Source organism: Astatotilapia calliptera, chromosome 3 (assembly GCF_900246225.1).
Source record: "Astatotilapia calliptera chromosome 3, fAstCal1.2, whole genome shotgun sequence".
Classification (NCBI taxonomy): domain Eukaryota; kingdom Metazoa; phylum Chordata; class Actinopteri; order Cichliformes; family Cichlidae; genus Astatotilapia; species Astatotilapia calliptera.
Genome location: NC_039304.1, coordinates 50,543,621 through 50,565,896, shown reverse-complemented (window position 1 = coordinate 50,565,896; position 22,276 = coordinate 50,543,621). Strand labels below are relative to the sequence as shown.

Here is a 22,276-nt window from a genome sequence, read left to right as displayed (position 1 = left end):
ACTATCGTAGCGGGAAAATACATTGACTAATTCACGAAAATTGCCACGGTTATCACTGGACTCACTCTCATCATGACCTCGGAATGCTTGTCCCTGACGTGCAAGATACACTGTTAGGTCAATTAATCTTGTCAGGATTTCTTTGTTTGTCTGCCTCTCTCGCTCTCTAACTTCCACCCCTTTTACGTCTGAAACATCAAATGCAGACTGAAGGGCCTTTTTCTGGAAATTGATCCATCTAACCATGCTTGTCATGTGCATCTCTGGGCTGGAGTGTTGTTTGATTTTTTCAAGAGCAGTACTCCACTTTCTGATGCCATCAGTTGTCCAGGCTGTTCTGCTTTTATATTTTTCATCCGAGAGGAAAAGCCGACAACTAAAACAATGCATTGAATTAGCAGTGGGTGAGTATTCCAGCCACACATTAGCAGAAAACCACTGTTTCTGGAATGATCTCCCCTCAGTTTTTGGGTAAGGTATATCAGGCTGACATGGGCCCACATTGCAGCACATTGAAACGTATCTGTCATTGCGCTTTATTTTAAATGTATGGATGTGTGTTGGATCTGTTGGGTATTGTAAAGCTGCTAACTTTGACATTATGTGATCGATCTGTTCTTCCTCATTGTGGTCTTCAGAGAGCACTACATCAGTGTCTGTAGGCCTAACTGAACCTGTTGCTGCATTGGTCGCGGCTTCATCTGTTTCTATATCTCCCTCTTCTGCTATGCTGGTAGATGGCATAGAGCTGCTTCCCTGCTGTGACTGACTACAATGGAACAATAATAATAATAATAGTATTATTATTTATCATAATAATAAGCTTAAACAGATAGTTTTAATAATAACCCATACTGCAAGTCTTGTAACATAGAAATAACTTTCGTAGGTACAAAATAATAGTTAGCTCAATGCCTGCTGATTAAGTTCATTAAAAACTAAGTGTGAACAGCTTTTAAGATTTTTCAATAGAATTAACTGCAAGGAGCAGGTTACATTAAAACATTAAAATAGAACCTGACTCTGCCCTTGACTCTGACCTTTCATCTTCATTTTCCTTTGCTTTCATCCAGGAGAGCAGAGAACTGCTTCCCTGGGCTGCCTGTTGTAGATCCCTTTCTTTCTCCTTTCTCAGCCTCTCTTTCCTAGGCATTATGCTTGCTGAAATTAGTAAATAAATAGACCAAAATGTATGAGAACGAATAAGACTGACTGTGGTCATTACAAGAACAGGGCAGAATGGTCGTTTTCACAGGCAATTGGGAACTGCCTATTTTTCCTTTAGCAAATTAATGTGTTAATGTTGCCAATATGTTAAACCAAAAAAAATTAACATGTCTAACCAGTGCTTCTCAAAACTTTTAACATGCACCACCCCCAACACCGTACCCTTCAAACTACCAATAACAACGTCACTGTTCTGTCACAATCAGGTCACAACACAGTGCGTAAATGTCTGCGAGCATCGCTGAGTCAGTAACAACCAGTTAGGCTAAAGACTGCATCTTTAGACAGATGGACGGTGTTCTAACTTTCTCACAGGAGACACCTACTAAAGACAGTCAAAGACATTAATTTCAAAGCAGTGTTGGGAAGGTTACTTTTAAAATGTATTCCATTACAGAATACAGAATACATGCCCCAAAATGTATTCTGTAACGTATTCCGTTACGTTACTCAATGACAGTAACGTATTCTGAATACTTTGGATTACTTAATATATTATCATGTTTTTTACAACAACGTGAATGTACTATTGCTGTGTGATTTATTACTATTACTGAAGGTCCGCGACTCCGAACTGTAGTAAAGGGACCTCTGACTAATACGGCGGGGTCCCTGTCGGCTCGTAGCCGAAAAATAGCTTTACTTTGTTGTCTGGGTCAACTTTTCTTGCGAGACACAGAGAGAGGTGTTGAAAGACTGCTCCAACGGAACTTATTGTTTTCGGAGGAAAACACGAACACGGTGTACAGTCGAGTCTTACTAGCTTACTTACAACTGGGCTCGTCAGGCTCTCTTCTTGGCTGAAGTGGTTATTATTATATTTACATGCTTCCAGCTCCCGTTTTTCCTCGATGACAACTCGTACCTTTCCACTCCCCTTTTTCTCCCTCCTCGCGCTCACAGACCCATAATGTGTATGGCAGTGCATTCTCCCTGCAACACGGAATACACTGCCCATGATGCTACATTCTTTAGAGCTATGCTTGTAGCATTCTGCCTGTTAGCTTAGCACAACAACAACAACAACGAAAAGCCGCTCTCTCACCCAGGAAACACACATTCGCAGAAAGAGAGAGCGAGCGTCGCCCTGTAACCATGGCAACCGTAACGCTGCCGCCTGGAACAACAGAACGTAGCTGTCAAACAAACCCAAACAGTCCTGACCCACGACAAAATGAAACAGGAAAGTACCGCAGTGTAATCCATTTATTTCAACAAAGTAACTGTATTCTGAATACCACCTTTTTAAACGGTAACTGTAACGGAATACAGTTACTCATATTTTGTATTTTAAATACGTAACGGCGGTACATGTATTCCGTTACTCCCCAACACTGTACCAAAGTAGGACAGTAGTTGACGTTAGTTATGGAAAGGCTAATACACAAAAACGGAGAAACGTCCATAATTCTATTATTCATAATCATGTCAAGGTTTTAGGTTTTTCTGCAGTTCCATCTCTAAAAAGTGTGATGTCTTCCCGTCACTGACTTCAGTTTGAAAACTTTGTATTTATTCACAGATTTCCGTGAGATCATCCTAAAATTTGTAACGAAAAATGGGCTCAAAAGAGCCCTCTGCCTAACGGCATGTAGCCTATAGCATAACGTGATATTTTCAATAGTGTATGCAAAAAGGTCGGAATTGATGGAGAGTGGGGTTGCCTAAATGGTTTAGGTTACATTTTAAATGTGTCGTTTTTTTGTTTATCCATATGGATGGATGGAGGGGGCAAGCTGGCAAAGTTTGTCATGTGCAGTTTCTGACAGGCTACTTCACAACAAAACAATTGCAGGTTGGTCTTAGAGGGCAAACAGAATAATTTCACTCGATTCATGGGTTACCTGACTGGTTGGGAAGGGAAAGAGCTGCCGTGTTGTCCGCCGTGGCTCCCAGTCGCTATAGTTAGCCTACTATGCCTACTCCAAGTAGTCCTATGTCATGCCGCTGCTACACGCCTCACAACAAATGAACTGCAAGCGTGTTCACGTGACACGGTGACAGTGAAAAAGTGACAGGGTTCGGGTGTCTTTGAAGAAGGGGCACAAATCAAGCCATTATTTTCACACCTTTTTAAATCGCGCAGCTTTAAAAAAAAAAAAAAATCACGTCTTTCAAAAGGGCACTTTTTTGGACTGAGGGCAAAAGGGCAAGTGCTTCAGCACCACCTCGTCTCTATCTGTGCTTGCCAGTGTCCACTACAGATGAGTCATTTTCTGATCAGCTATTGCTACACTTCTTATTTTAGCGCTGACTCATTTTATTACCACTGATTGATTTTTTACTAATGTCCTTCACCACTTCATCACTGCAGCTAACATGAGACAGCACCTGCAGCCAATTCAAATTGCATGTGAAACCAGTGTCATGAATCCCAAGACTTTGTGAACAACTCAAATATTTCCTCAGCTTACAGATCGGTCAATTGATGATGCTGGGCGAGGGATGCAACGAGGATGATGTAAATCAGGGTTCAATATTACAGTTTTTTCTGAATGCTTAAACCCTAACTGTGATTCCTGTAGCACAATTTCTAAAACTATTCAGACTTATAGCAAAACCACTCACTGAGTTTGCAAAACTAAAAGCACAAAAACTGCTTTGCACTCAGTTTGCAATTTTGTAACACACACTTTGCAAGACTGTAGGCACAATTCACTGCACAACACTCAATTTCCAAATTTCCAACACACTCCTAGCAAAAGTATACACATGTATGGCTATCATTAACACTAATTTGCCAACTGTCTGGCACACTGTCACATGTGAAAACTGTTTTAGATAATTAGTCCACTTTGCAATCAGCCTAAGCACTATAAACAGGCCACAGGTAAGCTGTCTATGTGGAGTACAATGGAAGGAGCAGTAAGAGTGAGAAGAGTGAGAATCAGAGGAGGCTGAGGGAGAGGACGTGGAGGTGAAGAAGTAGGATGAAGAGGACGTGGAGGTGAAGAAGTTGGAGGAAGAGGACGTGGAGGAGCAAGAAGAGGACGAGGAGGGGAAAGAGGAAGGGTAAGAAGAGTAAGAAACAGAATAACTGATGACACCAGAGCTACAATAGTGGACCATGTCATCAACTGTGGGATGACCCTGAGGGAAGCTGGCCAACGTGTTCAGCCTAAACTGAGCCGCTACACTGTGGCAAGCATCATTAGGACATTTCGAAATGAGAATCGGTAAGTACTTTGTAGCACTGCCATACTCTAATGGGAAACACAACAGTACCATACATGCAAAAATACTGAAATTGTTACTTTACAGAATTGCTAGACGTCCAGATGTTGGGGGCAGAGGCAGAATGTTCACTCCAGAGCAAGAGACCCATATAGTGAACATGGTGATTGCCAATAATGCAATAAGACTGCGTGAAATACAGCATAATGGATGATGACACCATCTTTCAAAATATACACAGTGCAAGCATTTCTACACTAAGTCGTGTACTTGCGCGCCACAGAATAAGAATCAAGCAAATTTACAGAGTTCCTTTCGAGAGAAACACAGAACGTGTAAAGCAACTGCGATATGACTATGTGCAGGTAAGCTAGTGTCATCGGTTCTGAATTTGGAAGTGCATACTGTAGTGCTGTGCATGGGCCTGATGTGTTGCATTTGTTTTGTCTTGTCCAGAGAGTGATGGAACTAGAAGCAGATGCAATGGGACATGAGCTACTTTTTGTAGATGAGGCCGGTTTTAACCTCAGTAAAACCAGGAGACGTGGCAGGACCATTATTGGACACCGTGCCATCATCAATGTCCCAGGACAACGTGGTGGTAACATAACCATGTGTGCAGCTATAAGTCAAAATGATGTTGTTCACCATCATGCAACCATAGGCCCATACAACACTGCACACATTATTGCATTCCTGGACACCTTGCATGACATGCTCACTGTTCAGAGACCAGAGCAGACCCGATATGTCATCATATGGGACAATGTTAGTTTCCATAGGGCTGCTTTGGTCCGCAACTGGTTTACAGACCATCCATCCTTCATGGCACTCAACCTCCCTCCATACTCTCCATTCTTGAATCCCATCGAGGAGTTCTTCTCTGCCTGGCGCTGGAAAGTGTACGACCGTCATCCTCATCAACAGGTAGCCCTTTTACAGGCAATGGAGGAGGCATGTGGAGATATTGACCAGGCATCATGTCAGGCCTGGATACGGCATTCAAGGAGATATTTTCCCCGGTGCCTTGGACTGGAGGATATCGCATGTGATGTGGACGAAATTTTGTGGCCGGACCCAGAAAGACGACATGATGTAGGCTGATTGTCTTTTTTTTCCCTTTTATTTGTGGAATTCCTATTTTGTGTTCTGACTTTGTCTTGGTTTTGATGAGTGTGAATAAACACCAACACTTGACGTTTGGATCCTTGTATGTTTACATGACACTATGACAAAGGTGTGACCTCAAATTGACATCTGTGCACAGAGAAAGCAAAAGCCAGATGTGTTTTGTATTCATACCATCAGTGTGCAGTTGGCGCATTGTGTGCTTAGTAGATGATGGCTTGTGTGTACTGTTTGATACAAAAACACCATTTTTACAAAGGTGTGAAGGGTTAATCTAGCTGTTTTGATAATTGGGTGACAGGTTTTTTTTTATTTGTGTGTAGAGTTATGCAAACTTAGCCAATAGTTACAAAAAATGTGCTTAAGCAATCAGAAAAAACTGTAAAGACCAACTCGAGCTACAGCTCCCCCAACGTTCCAAGAGAACGAAAGATAAATCTTGTGAACATTCATTCTTGTTAACTTTAAATTTGATGTCATCATATACTTGAGAAAAAAAATGCAGATGTTTTAGCATTATGGATAATGCTATTAACTGACATATGTTAGTATCTTGTCATTTTAGGTTTTCTTGTTTTGTTTAACAGGCAACAGACGGACTGAAAAGGACCACAATATTGTTTTGCCCTCCAGGTGGGCACGTCTCAGTAGCTCTGACATTACATGAAAATTATGAATATCAATGAGTCTGTGGGTTTGGTGGGATTGGATAGACATGTTGCGGGAGCAGGTGGTAATGGTCAGAAATTACATTGGAGTGGTATTTAAATGAATAGTTCTGAGCAGGGCTCTTATTGCTCTTCCTGACAAGCTACAAGCTCCCCTGACACCACTTACAGTCTCCTTACTCTTTCAGGTAGTCACCCTGTGTTCCTCCCTCTTCTTTAGGCAAAATCCAAAAATGTCCTTCCACATTCCTCTTCTTAACACTGCACCTACCGAACACCTCTTCAGCTGCAATCCTCAAAATCTAAAGTCATCTTCAGTACAATAAGTGTGAGCCCTGGTACAGGAGTAGAAGTGGAAACAGGAGGGAAAGAAGTCACCAACACCTGTGATGCTGCAATGAGCTTGACAGAGTGGCAAAGTGGAAGCGATCTAAATCTTGGATTAGTCACCAACACTTGGGAAGCATACATATGTGCAGTAAATGCATTATTTTCTTTCTTTTTTATTTTAGAGGGTTGATTGTTACTGATAATGTCTTGTAAATGATACTATTTGATAATGTGTCATTTGTTTCTGCTGGGACAGTCATTTGTCAATGACTGACGTCTTCTGTTCTCACCGTGGAGCAGCATTATGAAAAGATTTCCGTGTTGAGAAATCTCACTGTAGTTTCACACATCAGTTCAGTGGAAACAGCAGGAGGAAGTAGCTGGTGTGGTGCAACATATGCAACATACAACATAGAAACAAAAACACGCAAGACATAAAACTGTTTTTAAAGGACGAGCTGACACAGAAAAACTAAAAAGACATGTCATTAAAATCAACTCTGAGTTTGATTCAAAAGTCTGTGTGATTAAGAGCAGTTAAGGGGTCATGTTTTCTTGTGTACAGACACTGACCATCCAGTGGTGACTGAGTTGCTGAAGACTTTATAAGGATTTAGTGAGTAAACTAACCACACTCAATATCTATAAGTTCTAAAAAGCCCTTAAAAGGCGATAAGTGCACACATGTAGAGGTCACATTGGTCACTGCAGCGGTCATGTTGTTCAAGGCGAGCTGCACCTCCCAGTGCATGTATGTTGGTGGGACCAGAGCTTTATACAGATTAGAAAACAGTTTGGTTAGTTGCAACCTTGGAACTGCATTTAGAACATTTAGTGTTTAAAATACAAGTTTTTAAACCATTTAAATAAATGTAGATAATAATTCTAATGGCTGATTCTAGAGTCTAATACTTAAAATAAACCTTAGAATTGCTCAGATGCTTTCTAGTGTAGAACGTAAGTTAAGCATGTTTCTGAATTTTTGTTAGGTTAGCAGGATATAACCTAACATATATGTAAGGTTATATCCCGCTAACCTAACACTTACGCTCTCAGTTTAATGACATAACTGTAGATTGACACAGACTTGTCATTTTCCAATCAGTCGGTTGCTGCTAATTCACGAGTTAAAAACAATACAACAATACAACAATACAACAGTGCAACATGTACCAGAAAATATGTTTGAGTCATGACGTGAGTGCTTAGTGCTCTGGAATACAAATCAGCGTAGTACAACTCTTTGATCAGATGTCATTTAGATTAAGCTGTCGATCTTTAGGCCCACAGAAACGCTGACGCAGGAAGTTTGGCTCTCTGAAAGCAGCTGGGCATCTAGTGGAAGTATGTTGTGGATCCAAATCCTTTTGAATTAGCCATTAAACACAGTAAAACTGTGAACCTCTTAGATCCAATCTTCTCAATTGCTCATCTCGCAGAAGATAAAAGGGAAGACCTCTTCACTGGAAAAAAAGGCCATGTTGGATTTACTTGATTCAATAATGGACATTTGTTGCACACAAATGTTTTGGCAGAAAATTAAACAACTGAGTTAAATCAACACAACTTTTTCATATTCAATAAACCTGTGCATTTTGTGTTCCTAAAACACGATTGAAACATGTTCAGATGGAGTAAGTTGAGCTCTTGGGATGTTTTAATCCTTCACAATTTTGTCATTTTATTTCAACACTATTCAATAACTTTTGCCCCAATACTACTTGGTCACTTATACTACATGTTGTCTTCATATTACATAATGTTCAACCAAGTCTAGATCCTGGTTACCATAAAAATTGAATGGATTTACAATGACTACCATCCTCCGGGTTGCAGGAGGGCTGGGAAATAACCCTGAAATGATAGGTTACGAGGCAGGGTACACCCTGGACACCTCACCAGTCTTTCACATAGAAACAGACAACCATTTACACTTACATTCACGGGTAATTTAGAATCACCAGTTAACCACAACTGCATGACTTTTAACTGTGGGAGGAAACCAGAATACCCAGAGAGAAGCCACTGCAAACTAGCCAGAATGTGGATTTGAACCCAGGACCTTCTTACTGTGAAGCAACAGCACTAACCACCATGCCAACAATCTAGGAAACACAGGAAAGCTATGATTTCTTGTATTTGATACAGAATTTTTTTGTTTTTGTCCTTGACAGGTTAATCCACAATAAATAGCAACAGCATGCACGTAGTGTGTGTAGTTCTCTGCCTCTTATAACTCCACTGATTTTCCTGCAGTTTGAAATCTTGTGCGATCTTGTGAATTTCATGAGTTCAGCAACTAACCACTCTTACTAGATTGTATCAGGTCGTCTCAACAAGAACAAATTAAGTTTTTGAATTCCATGCAAATCCTACATGATTTAATTACATTCATAGAAACATGAAATTATTGTGTTCAAATTACAAGTTAGACTTTTTTAATGTAACAACCACCCAACTTACTTTTTTTGGTATACCAAAAAAAGTAGAGGCGGCTACTCGACTTGACTGAGATGGATGCCTTCCTGAAACCACGATCTAAAGAGCGCGAGTCTGAAACCCGTGCAGTGTCACGGGATTTAACATTGCTATATTATTGACTTACTTCACTTGAACATGATATGAACAATTTAATCTAGCCTCTCTGCATATCATGTAGTTTCTACACTTTATAGTTACACTTAACTTTAAAGCATGAGGCAATTGTGTTAAATACACACAAGATGCTTATGTAAATCCAAGAGCTGGCCAATCCCTTTTTTTCCAGTGTTCTTCACCTCACTTTTATAGCCCCCCCCCCCCCCCCCCCCCCACACACACACACACACACCCTGTAGTCATGTGTCTCTGTTACTCTTCTCTTAAATGTTCCTCTCCAGCAGAAGCTGTCATGTCTCCAGTCAAAGTCTTGTCAGAGTGTGGAAACCTGCTCTGCTCACCCTCTGTTTCTTTCAGTGTTTATTAAAACGCTCAGAACATCATCTTACATAAATGTGTCCATTCCTCTGACCTGTGACTGCGGCTGCTGATCAGATATTGGAATGATGCTCATAACATTATTGGTTATTGCTCCATGCTGATATTTCTGCATTTAGTCAGCAGCAACATGAATACTGACTCAGCAACATAAACATCAGCACACTGACCAAAGTGTTGTTCTCTTTGCAGCCTTAAAGATAAAAGTCAAGAGGAAACTGAAATAAAAAAGTCATTATTTCTCCATCAGTTATGATACATGAAGCTTCAGTGAAAGCTTGAGTAACAACTCTGATAGAGGTGAGCCAGTATGGTCGTGTCCAAATTTATGGGCTGCATCCTCCTGAGGACCCGGCCTTCGTGTTCTACGTGGGCCGGGTCCTCAGAAGGTCGGGTAGGCCGGAAGTAAACGGCTGGGGAAATTGGACGGTCTAGCCTTCTGATTAGCGTCACCGCTGTCTCGGTGGAGTTTAATAAACTCGGCCATCTGCTCCTTGCTATCTAAAATATAACAGGACACTGGCGTGAATTCTCGACCGTCTCTCACTTCTGTTTAATCAGTTTTTTGTTTGACGTTTACTCAGCTGTGTAAAAACCAAGGAGGAACCCACCCATTAATAAAGTTTTATTTTATCTAATCTAATAACTTTAATCTCAGCCAAACCGATTTACTCACGAACAAACAAAACACTGAAAAAAGCCCAACAATATCATTTTTAGGTTGTCTAAGTGACTTATATATTACGTTTAACCGGAGTAGCGAAAGTCCACGGTGACCTGAAAATGATGTGCCGGGAGTCGTGCCGTTCTCGGCGGCTTCAGTGACCCTCGAGCTCCCGACTAGCTATCGAGCTGGTGGGTAGCAGATGCTCCGAAAACGTCGAAGCACTTTTGCAAATATGCGTTATCTTGATAAACCGAGCAGATATTTGATGTTTACACAGCTACTTTCTCGCCTGAAAATATGTTAAAAGTTTATTTTGTGACCCAGGAAGAATAATAAGAGTAATAATAAAACTTAGTAGCGGCCGCCATTGTTGGAAACTGGAATTTGGTTGGGCCGCGCTATGAATTCTGGGATATGGTGGGCCACGCAGGACACACCCGGCCCATCCTTCAAATTCGGGGAAAAGGAAGACGCATTTGTCGGCTGCATTCGGAGGAGTCTACGAATTTGGACAGCCTTCGGCGCGTCGCTGTGACGGAATCGGTCTACAAATGCGGCCTCAGGAGGATGCAACCCATTAATTTGGACACGACCCATGACTGCGGAACACTGCATAAAAGAAACAGGAAGGATTCAAAAAGAAAACCTTTATTTAGAGAGGATATCTTAATCCAGGTGCAAATACAAAGCGTAAAAGCTCACCTTTAAAGACTCTTTATAGACCTGAATTAAACAAATCAGAACAGGAAACATGAAGAAAAGAACACAAGAAAATAATCAGCAATAAAAGACCTAAAAGTAAATCCCTAAACAACAAAATAAAATCAAAAACGGTTAAAGCAGCAAAAACGATTAGAACAATAAGCCTATACTAAGAAAAGGAGTAAAATGAAATCAGTTAAGATCAACATCAGTCCACCAAACAGGCCCCACAAGTGTTTCAGTCATTTCTTTATCAAGCTGACAAAACTTAGTTTGAAATCAGAAGCATTAAAAAGGAATTTTAATCATTTGTCAGATAAAAAACTCCATACCCTTCATCCGTTTTCCTGCTTGGGCTGGACTGAGGTCAGTTTTGTCATCAGACGGTGAGTCTGAAGGTCGTGCCCACAAGTCAGTTCTTATTGCCCCTGCTACAGAGGCAAAAGCTGAAACCTCTACACAGGCTGTTGATTCCCAGCCTCAGCTTTCTTTTGCATTGCTCTCTTGACCTGTTTATCTCTCCACCTGTGACCAAGGTTGTGATTGTACAGAAGGCTTCGATCAGGGAACACGTCCCCGCAGCGACTGCACGGGTACCCGGTGTGAGAGAGTTGATGCTCCTTCAGGCTGTTTTGCCAAACAAACGTTTCCCCGCATGTTTCGCACCAGAACGGTCTCTCTCCAGTGTGCACACGCCTGTAGAGGTTTAGACTGGACCGCTGAGTGAAGGTTTTGTTGCACTTGTCGCACCAGTATGGCTTCTCTCCAGTGTGGCTACGGCGATGGGTCTTTAGGGCCCCCAGGTATGCAAAGGTTTTGTCACACAGGTCACAGCTATATGGTTTCTCTCCAGTGTGCAACCGTTGATGGCCCCTGAGGGAGCCGGACTCTGTAAACTGTTTGCCACATTCGTCACAAACATAGGGTTTCTCTCCAGTGTGGACACGGAGATGCTTTTTCAGGGTATCTGAAAGTGCAAAGACTGCGCCGCACTCTTCACAGTTGTAGGGTTTTTCTCCTGTGTGGATGCGCTGGTGGACTTGTAGAGTGATTAAAGTGTTGAAAGCTGCTCCACACTCATCACAGCTGTGTGGTCTCTCTCCGGTGTGAATTCTCTGGTGAAGCTTTAAATTGTGTTTTGACTTAAAGGTCTTGTTGCAGTCCTAGCACTGGTGCACACCACATCCAGTCTTCTTCTTCTGTTTCTGAATAAACAGCAGACAGAAAGAGAGAGCAGTGATGCTGGAGTCAATGAAGGAACAAAAAAAAATAAAACAAAAGCACTCAGAGAGATCTATACTAAAACTGTGATGTTTTATGGTGTTTTTATTAAACATGCTGAGGTCAGCAGTGTTAACATGGAAATTCTTTGTGTAATATCTTAATCTTTGTGTGTCAGTGTGAAGTCCTACTTCTGTTTCGAAAAATAATGTTTTAAATACCCCAAACAAAAAAAGTGCCTGTAGTGTTTTCAACAAGGATGTCGGTGACACCAAGTTAAACCACAAATGAAGACCCTGGAGTTTAGTTGCAGCTTATTTAATTGTCTCCATGAACATTTGGTGAAAACTGAAATGACAGAAAATAAACTCCATCTCAACAGGTAGAATCGTGTTTACATCAATAAAGAGCATTAATCTCACTAAAACATTCATGTTAGCAAAATATGCAATAATATCCAAAGCTATCTGTATAAACTGTCATATAAGGTAACTTACACTTCACAAATTTGCGTGTCATCCTTGCGCAGGGGCCATGCTAATCTTCTCTGTATCGTATCCAATATAGCGTATGCACTTGCTGAAGCAAGCACTGTTGTTTCGCTTGTTTCGGCAAGCGCGTACACTAAATTGGATACGATACAGAGAATATTAGCATGGCCCCTGCGTAAGGTAACTTACAGCGTTCCAGCCTGATAATTCAGAGTAGATGGCATCTGATTACATCTCCATATTGCCTTTAGCATGTGAAGTAGTGATGCGCGAATCATGAACGAATCGTTCAATACTTGAGAATCACTTTACTGACTCCTGAATCATGATTCACAAGCCCAACTGACTCACTGACTCATCCCTGTTGCTGTTAGCAGCAATGTATCTAGCTTATAATTAAAATTGTGGAGAAAAACACAACATCCAGTATCAAACAAGTTTGAAGCAGAAATATTGTTTCAGTGACAAGTTATAGTCCACAATCACTTTTTGGTAGCGCTAAAATGCCATGTTCTCAGTCGTTATTCTGAACAAACAAGAAAGAGTCATGGTGATACTGGCACAATAGGTCTTTATTGTTTTAACTACTATTCGACAGTCTTATAACAAATATGAACAACGAGAGTAGACATACTAAACCTGTAGGCATTAATTATTCCATCGTGATGCGTGTAGTCATACACACTGAAAGCAACCTTCTGATAGCGTCATAATTCGGTTACAAGAAACGTTAAAGCTCCATAAATGCATACCTTTTCCTAATAACAAAGGCATAAATGTGTTTGGGTTCCCCCCACGTTATATCAGTTGCACGGAAGTAGCTGGCAACGCAAGTAATCTGGGCGCTGCAGCTTTAAGCAGCTGCGCGCGCTCCCGCGGACGGCAATCAGTTTCTGGCAGACAATCACTTTTTGGCACAACACCGCCCCCCAATTCCCGTTAATGTGATAAAGACGCAGATCCCGCGGTGTTTGCTTACCGACACAAAGGCATTTTCATGACAGGAGCGCTGTACTCAAGGTTTTTAAGGTTTCACAGACTCGAGGTTCAGAATTAGAGTTTAAAGAAACAACTTCAAATAAAACTTTTAAAGTGAGAAGTTTCTTTATTTAAATAATAAAAAAAATCCGAGCGAAGCTCAAAATCTGTGTACATGTCCAGAAAAGACAAAGAATCACTACAGTAAGAGCACATCTGCTCTCAGAGATAATGAGATCATAAAATCAGGTAACAGTTAAAAGGCAAAAATACAAACTTTATTCTAATTTAATCAGAAGGAAAACCAGTGCAGAAAATTATCAGACAAGATCAGATTCTTCAGACTCATGTGCAGCTCTTTGTTCTCATGCAGATTATTAGTGTAGCTAATCATAAAGGTATAATTCTACCCCCCCTTAGCTCACTAGTGCAAGATGTATGATTAAAATATATTTAAATACATCTAAAGAATAAAACACTTCTTATGTGGACTGGAGAAGTAAATGCTCCAGAAAAAAGCATCAGTGTGGGAGTCACAGAAGGGTGCAGCTTGATCAACGTGGACATATTATTGTTTGAAAGAACCAAAAAAAAAACCATTAAAACATTAAGTGAAATATACAGATTACTGCTGAAAGATAAAAAGCTCATCTGGATATGTGTAAATGTTAAAACTGTTTCCAGAGACAGATATTTAATGATGTGCTTTGTTTGTATGAATCTGACCACACACTGGTTCACTTTGTTCATGCTAAAGCTGAATGCTAGCAACAAAAACACTGACACTATGTGTTTGTGCTGAGTTCAGCCTCATGTTGATATCTGAGCACAGAAGAAGTCCTGTGGTTCATGAGGACGGGGATCCATGATACTGGTTTCACTAATCGGACTCTCAAATGCTGTATGTTGCCTTACATCACTGGTGTTGATGTAATGATGTCCAGCTGCTCCCTGCTGCTCTCGCTCTCCTCATTTGCTTGTTGGATGTTGGTCCTCCTGGACGCCTTTCTCACCTGAGCTCGAAAAGTCTTACAGAGGTAAAAGTAAACAACAGGGTCCAGACAGACGTTGAAAACTGACACCATGGCGGCCGCCTCCTGCAGGTAGTACAAAACTCGACCCACAGAGCAGCTGGTCCGCAGAAAGGGGTAGGGAAGTCGAACCAGGTGATAGGGGACAAAGCAAACGCAGAAGATGCTGACCAGCACCAACATGTTCCTGCGAGACTTCACCAGCTTCTCAGAGCCAGAGGAGGCCAGCTGTGTCTGCTGTGCCTGCAACACCCTGCGGGAGATGCTGTAGTAGAAGAAGACCATGGATATGAAGACCAAGAGGACACTGATTGCAGAGAAGGTGTGGAGGATTTTGTACAGCAGGCTGACTGATGAACTAAAGGAATCAACACAGTAATTAGAGGTCAAAGGTTCCTTGGAGCTGATAAAAAAGCTGATAAAAGTGATTGTTGGAGCCAGGAGAATAACCCAGGTGATGACAGAGATGATTCTCGCAGTTCGTACTGTTTGCGGGATGTGAGTTCCTGAAGGATGTACGATTTTCCGATACCTGCAGACAGAAGAGGAAGGAGGCAGAATACAACTTCACTAATCACAACAGTGCCAAAATTGCAAAAGTAAATGCTGAGCCAGAAAAAGGTACATTCATACTTTTGTGAGGAGCACAGGGTGTGTACTTAACCACTTAATCTAGTTTTTACGTTGTCATGAACTACAGTCTGAAATCAATAAAGATTCTTACCTATTGGCAGCGATGTACGCCATAAATATGATGCTGGCGTACATGTTGAGGAAAAAAGCAGAACCTCCAACTGTGCAGTGAAGCAGCTGAACCATGGCAGAGCTGCTGATGGCATAGTGGGCGATGCGCAGTGGCAGAGAGAGGCAGAGCAGGAAGTCAGCAGCTGTCAGGTTCTTCAGGTAGACCATCAAGCTGCTGGATGCCTGCTGCCGAGCCCGACAACAGTAAAACTTCATGATGAAGCCATTGAGGGGTAAACCCACCTGTAGAGACACAGAGAGGACGAGAGAACAGGACGTTTGTAGATGCACAGAGAACCTTAAACCAGTTCCTTAAAAAACCCACAATCTGATTATTTGAAACTTACCAGAAACACCATACTGTAGACAAGCATAAAGAAAGGGTTGGCTGATGTGTCGACATTACCACAGTTCTCGTCCGAAGCCGATATCTCGTTTTTTGAGTAAATCATGTTTCTGGACATGAAATAAAAAACACTTAATAAAACACTCTTTTAAACTGTATATAAATGCTAGGTTTCTCTTTGAAACAATATTTATTCATAGCATTTTAGTTATCTGTTAAATCAGTGTCAGACAAACTTTAAATATTATGCTACATCTCTCTTTGAGACAGTGGTTTTGAAATATGACCTCTTCTGGTGAAGGTTTAGACAGTTAATTAAATTTAGTTTCTATGTGATGCACCCATATGTTCTTGTAGTGTTGAAAGTAAAATTGAGACACTTAAATGCAAATACAGAAATCACTGACACCATCTTTTGTGTACAGTCTGTAGTTGTGGAAGGAAGCATTGATTAGTAAAGATGAGTCAACCCTCTCATGAATCTTATAAGAATCCATTAAGCACAAGCTGAAGCAGTGAGCTGTAGGCAGAACCTGGACTCATCGCTGAACATAACGTTCCTCTATATGTTCACGTTCCAGTGCACATGGTACTGACACCAGGCCTGGCGGTGAAGGGCAGTCATGGCAGGCTCCCTGGGACCCTATGAGCTGGAAATTTAGACACATGAACCAACCTGTTCATGTGTCTAACTCTTTTCCCCCACACGGTAACACACCCGCCGTAGGTCAAACTCTGGTAATTGGTGATTCTCTTCTGAGATATGTGAAGCTAGAGACACCGGCAACCATAGTCAATTGTCTTCCAGGGGCCAGAGCAGGCGACATTGGGGGAATTTTAAAACTGCTGGCTAAGGGTAAACGTAAATTCAGTAAAATCATAATTCACGTCGGCAGTAATGACACCTGGTCACGCCAAGGTCACTAAAATCAATATTGAATCGGTGTGCAACTTTGCCAAAACAATGTGGGACTCTGTAGTTTTCTCTGGTCCCCTCCCCAATCAGACCAGGAGTGACATGTTTAGCCGCATGTTCTCCTTAAATTGCTGGCTGTCTGAGTGGTGTCCCAGAAACGATGTGGGCTTCATAGATAATTGGCAAACCTTCTGGAGGAAACCTGGACTTGTTAGGAGAGATGGCATCCATCCCATTTTGGATGGAGCAGCTCTCATTTCCAGAAATATGGCAACAATTGCATGAGTGCTGCTGATTGGCAGATGAAGAATAAAGTAGTTGTGGTAAACCAATCACATGAACAATTTAAGATGACATTTTAAATTGGTATATAGGAGGCCACATAAAACCAGAGTAAAAAAAAAGCAAAAAAAGTTTGGAAACCACACACACACACACACACACACACACACACACACACACACACACACACACACACACACACACACACACACACACACCCTGAAGACAAAAAAGAAGGAACACACACATGTAAAGGAAGCTCTTAAAACATGTGGTTATCCTAATTGGGCTTTCATCAAGTCAGCAAGGAGGCACAGAAAAGAAGATCAGACACCAGATCAGACTAGGGAGGATAAGAAAGACAAACACAACAACACTCCCCTATGTAGCCGGTGAAAAGCTCAAGAGAGTCTGCAGAGAGTGAGGAACGCTCAGACCTCTACATTGGAGAGACCGAGCAGCCACTTCATAAACACATTGCACAACATAGAAGAGCCACCTTTTGTTCCACCTCCACCTGCATCTAAAGGTCAAAGGTCACTCTTTCGAGGATGCCAGTGTTCACAATTTAGTCTTCTCTGACCAAAATGTGAGTAAAAGAAGCCATTTATGTCCACTGTGAACAACCATCTTAGTTATGCTGCAATAGGTGTAGACTGCTGGGGGGATTCCCATGATGCATTGAGTTTTTCCTTTCCAGTCACCTTTCTCACTCACTATGTATTACAGTTTTTCTCGATTGCTTAAACACTATAACCAGGCCTCTAAACTAAAATTTCAAAACCGTAACGCTATTGGTCAAAAAGCACACCCATTTCCCTGAACTATAAACACTATTCCCTGCTTTGACACATGACTCAAATTTGGTGAACTGTTACTGCAAAACTCTACACACAAATCCCTACATTTTACAGTGCTTACACCATGTAGTCATTTAGAAAGCACTAGCATGCAATAATGTTAACTTAAGTCAGCATAGCTTGAGCTCAATTAGCACACAATTAACCAGGTGGAAACACTAGGAGTCAAAATTTAGCACACACCAATCAGAACCTGCGATGGATAGATAAAAGGGCCAAAGTCAGCTCATTCAGGTTTGAAACAATGGAGCCAAAGAGATGCAAAGGAAGAGGACGTGGTGGAGAAAGAGGACGTGGTGAAGAAGGAGGACATGGTGGAGGAAGAGGACATGGTGAAAGAGGAGGACGTGGTGGAAGAGGAGGAGGAGGTGGTCTAGGACAACAGGAAGGTGGTGAAGGAGGAGGACGTGGTGGAGGAAGAGGACATGGTGAAAGAGGAGGACGTGGTGAAGGAGGAGGACGTGGTGGAGGAAGAGGACATGGTGAAAGAGGAGGACGTGGTGGAAGAGGAGGAGGAGCTGGTCTAGGACAACAGGAAGGTGGTGGAGGAGGAGGGAGAGGTGGAGGAGGAGGAGGACGTGGTGAAGGAGGTGGAGGTGGAGAACGACGGCGACAAGGAAGGGGAAGAGCAAGGGCACGAAGACAGTCAGTCTCGGATGAAATTCGAGCCACTTTAGTTGACCATGTCCTTGTCCATGGGATGACTATGAGGGAGGCTGGGCAACGAGTACAACCAAATTTGAGTCGCTTCACTGTTGCCTCCATCATCAGAACCTTCAGGGAGGAAAACAGGTAGGTGTACTTGCAGTAAGACTGCTTTGTACAGTAACTTGTAAGTTACTGAACTTATGTGTCTTGAGTTTCAGTATGTTTCCATTATTTTCCTGTAAAAGGAATGTGTGACAGTTACAGTAATGAGTGCTTCTATTTTTGTAGGACACAGAGACGACCACCTGGTGGAGGCAGGTTAAGGCTTTTGTCGGAGGAGCAAGAGAGGGAACTTGTAAACATGGTAATTGCAAATAATGTAATCCGCCTGCGAGAGATTCAAAGGAGAGTGATTGAGGATGATCATCTTTTTCGAGGCATAAATGCCATCAGCCTCTCCACAATTGGCCGCATCCTCCGAAAGAATCAATTCCGGATGAAACAGGCATACCGAGTCCCTTTCGAACAAAACTCTGACAGAGTGAAGAACCAACGTGTGGAATATGTTCAGGTATGAGTTTTGATACTGTATAAAGTATTGTGTACCATCACAGCATGGCAGTTTATGCTGCCATTTCAGCACTCTTGAACTGTGGTTCAGGGTACCGATTGACTCTACTGTGTTATGTGTTTTGCAGAGAATCTTTGAGATTGAAGGACGGCCTCTTCCCCATGAAATAATCTTTGTGGATGAGGCAGGTTTTAACCTGACCAAAAGAAGGAAAAGGGGGAGGAACATAATTGGCCATCGGGCTATTGTAAATGTCCCTGGTCAGCGTGGGGGGAATGTCACTATGTGCGCAGCCATCAGCCAACGAGGGGTACTCCACCACCATGCCGTACTAGGACCCTATAACACTATGCTTCTCCTTGCTTTTCTTGATGGTTTAAGACAACATATGTTCCAGCTGGACTACAGGGAACCAGCACAGCCAGAGCAGCCTCACTACATTGTTGTGTGGGATAACGTCAGCTTCCATCGCGCTGCTCTGGTTCGTGACTGGTTTACCAATAACCCAAGGTTTTCTAATATCTTTCTGCCTGCATACTCTCCCTTTCTAAACCCGATAGAGGAGTTATTTTCGGCATGGCGGTGGAAAGTGTATGACTGAGAACCTTATGTCCGTGTTCACCTCCTTCAGGCCATGGAAGAGGCCTGCCTAGACATATCAGTAGATGCATGCCAGGGGTGGATCAGGCATGCAAGAGGATTTTACCCCCGCTGCCTGGCTGGGGCCAATATAGCCTGTGATGTGGATGAGATTCTCTGGCCTGACCCAGACCAAAGACAAGATGCTGAGGTGGGATAATGTTTCTGGTGTGTGTTGTACTGTATAGTACATGAATGACAATGTGCCACTGTACATACATTGGTTGCGTCTTTTGTGTTTATCATGTGACAAGGGTTTTGAAGGGGAGAACCATAAGCAACCTAATTGTTTTGGAACAATTGTTTTGAATTAATTGTACCAGTGTGCAAAACTCTGTTGTAGTGTGTGTGTTTTTGAGGGCTTGTGTTTGATGTCTGAGGGCAAAGTTTGGTTTTTCAGCAGGAGTGAATAGTTTTGGGTGTAGAGCTTCATTTTGACCTGGAAATAGGATGTTTGGGGAATTGAGTGAGAGGTTATGGATTTGTGTTTACTGTTGTGAGGATATGAGGCGTAGTTTCAAGAAATGTGTTTTAGCAATCGAGAAAAACTGTAATAGACCTCTCTGCATTAAATCATACTTGTTATTAACCTCTGTCTCTCTTCCACAGCATGTCTTTTATCCTGTCTTCCTTCTCTCACCCCAACCGGTCGCAGCAGATGGCCCCGCCCCTCCCTGAGCCTGGTTCTGCCGGAGGTTTCTTCCTGTTAAAAGGGAGTTTTTCCTTCCCACTGTCGCCAAAGTGCTTGCTCATTGGGGTCATATGATTGTTGGGTTTTTCTCTGTATGTATTATTGTAGGGTCTACCTTACAATATAAAGTGCCTTGAGGTGACTGTTGTTGTGATTTGGTGCTATATAAATAAAACTAAGTTGAATTGAATGAAGAGGCTTTCCAGAAGATTTATTGCCAAGAAGCAAAGAAATAGTCAACCAAATACAAAATTTTCCACGTTATGTGTAACCTTTATATATATTTATATGTTTTCTTTGTTTTTTTTGCTGTTTTCATTTCTTTAAAGAAATGTAAAGTTGTTTCTTATGTTTTTGTCTCTTTTGACAAGTGACTTAAGTTTACATGTAATGAAATGTGCTATATAAATAAAGTTGTGTTTGATATTACAGGCTCTTGGGAAGAAACCAGAGCAGTATGAGTGATTTTCTTAGGAAATGTCATATACTCAGTTTTCAGAAGTTTTATTTCCACAGCTTTAAACTAGTTCATAATACTGCAGCTCAACTACTAAAAACTTTTGTTTACTTCTTCCCAATGTCTTTCTGTTTGTCCATATTTGTCACACTTAAATATTTCAGATCCTCAACCCCATGTAATATTAGACAAAGACATCCTGAGTAAATACAAAACACAGTTTTTAAATGATGATTTAAAAACACAGTGCTGTATGTACGTGGATCATCACTACTGTGTATCACAGTGCAACACAAAGCCAGTTAAACCTCAGTGATATCATTCCCTCCAAGTAGGAAGAATTAATCAGAGGCAACATCACGAATAGGAAGTTTAGCAGGTGGTCACAGAGCTGTTCTCTCTGTAATTCCCTCCTGACTGATTTTTTTCTGGTTTCCTTATCACTTGTAGCTTGAGCCAGTACATATGGACCATAGGTTTTTTGTTCTCTTGACGGATGAAACCAATAAAATTAGTGCCATGGATCATAATGACTGTCTTCAAACATTATCAACATATTTAAGTATAAGGTAGTTCATCAGTGCACTCAGCACCAGGACATCCTCAGCCTTAGTCACAAAAAGACTTGTAATCATATATTCATATTAGTTTCATGAACACTGGCAGAAGAAAGCTGATTATTTTTGTTCCTTAAGTGAGGATGGGTTGAAAATATCTCTTTCCCCCCCCTAAAAAAGTATTAAAGATGTGAGAATGAGAAACTATCAGGACTCACCTCTGGTTCTGCAGCTTTCTGTAAGGAAGTAAAGTTGCTTTGGCTGTTCTCAGAGTGATGGTATGACTGTAGATCAGGAAATATACAGTGACATGGTTCCTCTTTGTCTTCACTGTTAAACTGTCAGAACATATTTCCACTACAGATGAGTCATCTTCTGATCAGCTATTGCTACACTTCTTATTTTAGCGCTGACTCACTTTATTACCACTGATGGATTTTTTACTAATGTCCTTCACCACTTCATCACTACATCTAACATGAGACAGCACCTGCAGCCAATTCAAATTGCATGTGAAACCAGTGTCATGAATCCCAAGACTTTGTGAACAACTCAAATATTTCCTCAGCTTACAGATCGGTCAATTGATGATGCTGGGCGAGGGATGCAACGAGGATGATGTAAATCAGGGTTCAATATTACAGTTTTTCTCGATTGCTAAAAAACATTTCTTGAAACTACGCCTCATATCCTCACAACAGTAAACACAAATCCATAACATCTCACTCAATTTCCCAAACATCCTATTTCCAGGTCAAAATGAAGCTCTACACCCAAAACTATTCACTCCTGCTGAAAAACCAAACTTTGCCCTCAGACATCAAACACAAGCCCTCAAAAACACACACACTACAACAGAGTTTTGCACACTGGTACAATTAATTCAAAACAATAGCTCCAAAACAAATAGGTTGTTTATGGTTCTCCCCTTCAAAACCCTTGTCACATGATAAACACAAAAGACGCAACCAA

At 41.6% G+C, this 22,276-nt stretch overlaps 1 protein-coding gene, 1 non-coding gene and 2 pseudogenes across 2 annotated transcripts; 1 reads left to right on the top strand and 3 right to left on the bottom strand.

Annotated features, from left to right (window-relative positions):
• Positions 1-10,921: 10,921 nt before the first annotated feature.
• LOC113015578 (zinc finger protein 678-like) lies at positions 10,922-12,527 on the bottom strand. The gene is made up of 2 exons (XM_026157604.1): positions 12,516-12,527; positions 10,922-12,035 (listed from the first exon to the last, which is right to left on the bottom strand). The coding sequence occupies exons 1-2, from the start codon at positions 12,525-12,527 to the stop codon at positions 11,328-11,330; spliced, it is 720 nt and encodes a 239-aa protein (XP_026013389.1). The 3' UTR covers positions 10,922-11,327.
• Positions 12,528-12,577: 50 nt separating this feature from the next.
• LOC113019804 (U6 spliceosomal RNA) lies at positions 12,578-12,683 on the bottom strand. Its single transcript, XR_003272111.1, has one exon. It is a non-coding gene; the product is annotated as a U6 spliceosomal RNA (small nuclear RNA).
• Positions 12,684-12,694: 11 nt separating this feature from the next.
• Positions 12,695-12,765, top strand: LOC113019808 (uncharacterized; annotated as a pseudogene).
• Positions 12,766-13,105: 340 nt separating this feature from the next.
• LOC113015572 (P2Y purinoceptor 14-like) lies at positions 13,106-21,709 on the bottom strand (annotated as a pseudogene).
• Positions 21,710-22,276: the final 567 nt, after the last annotated feature.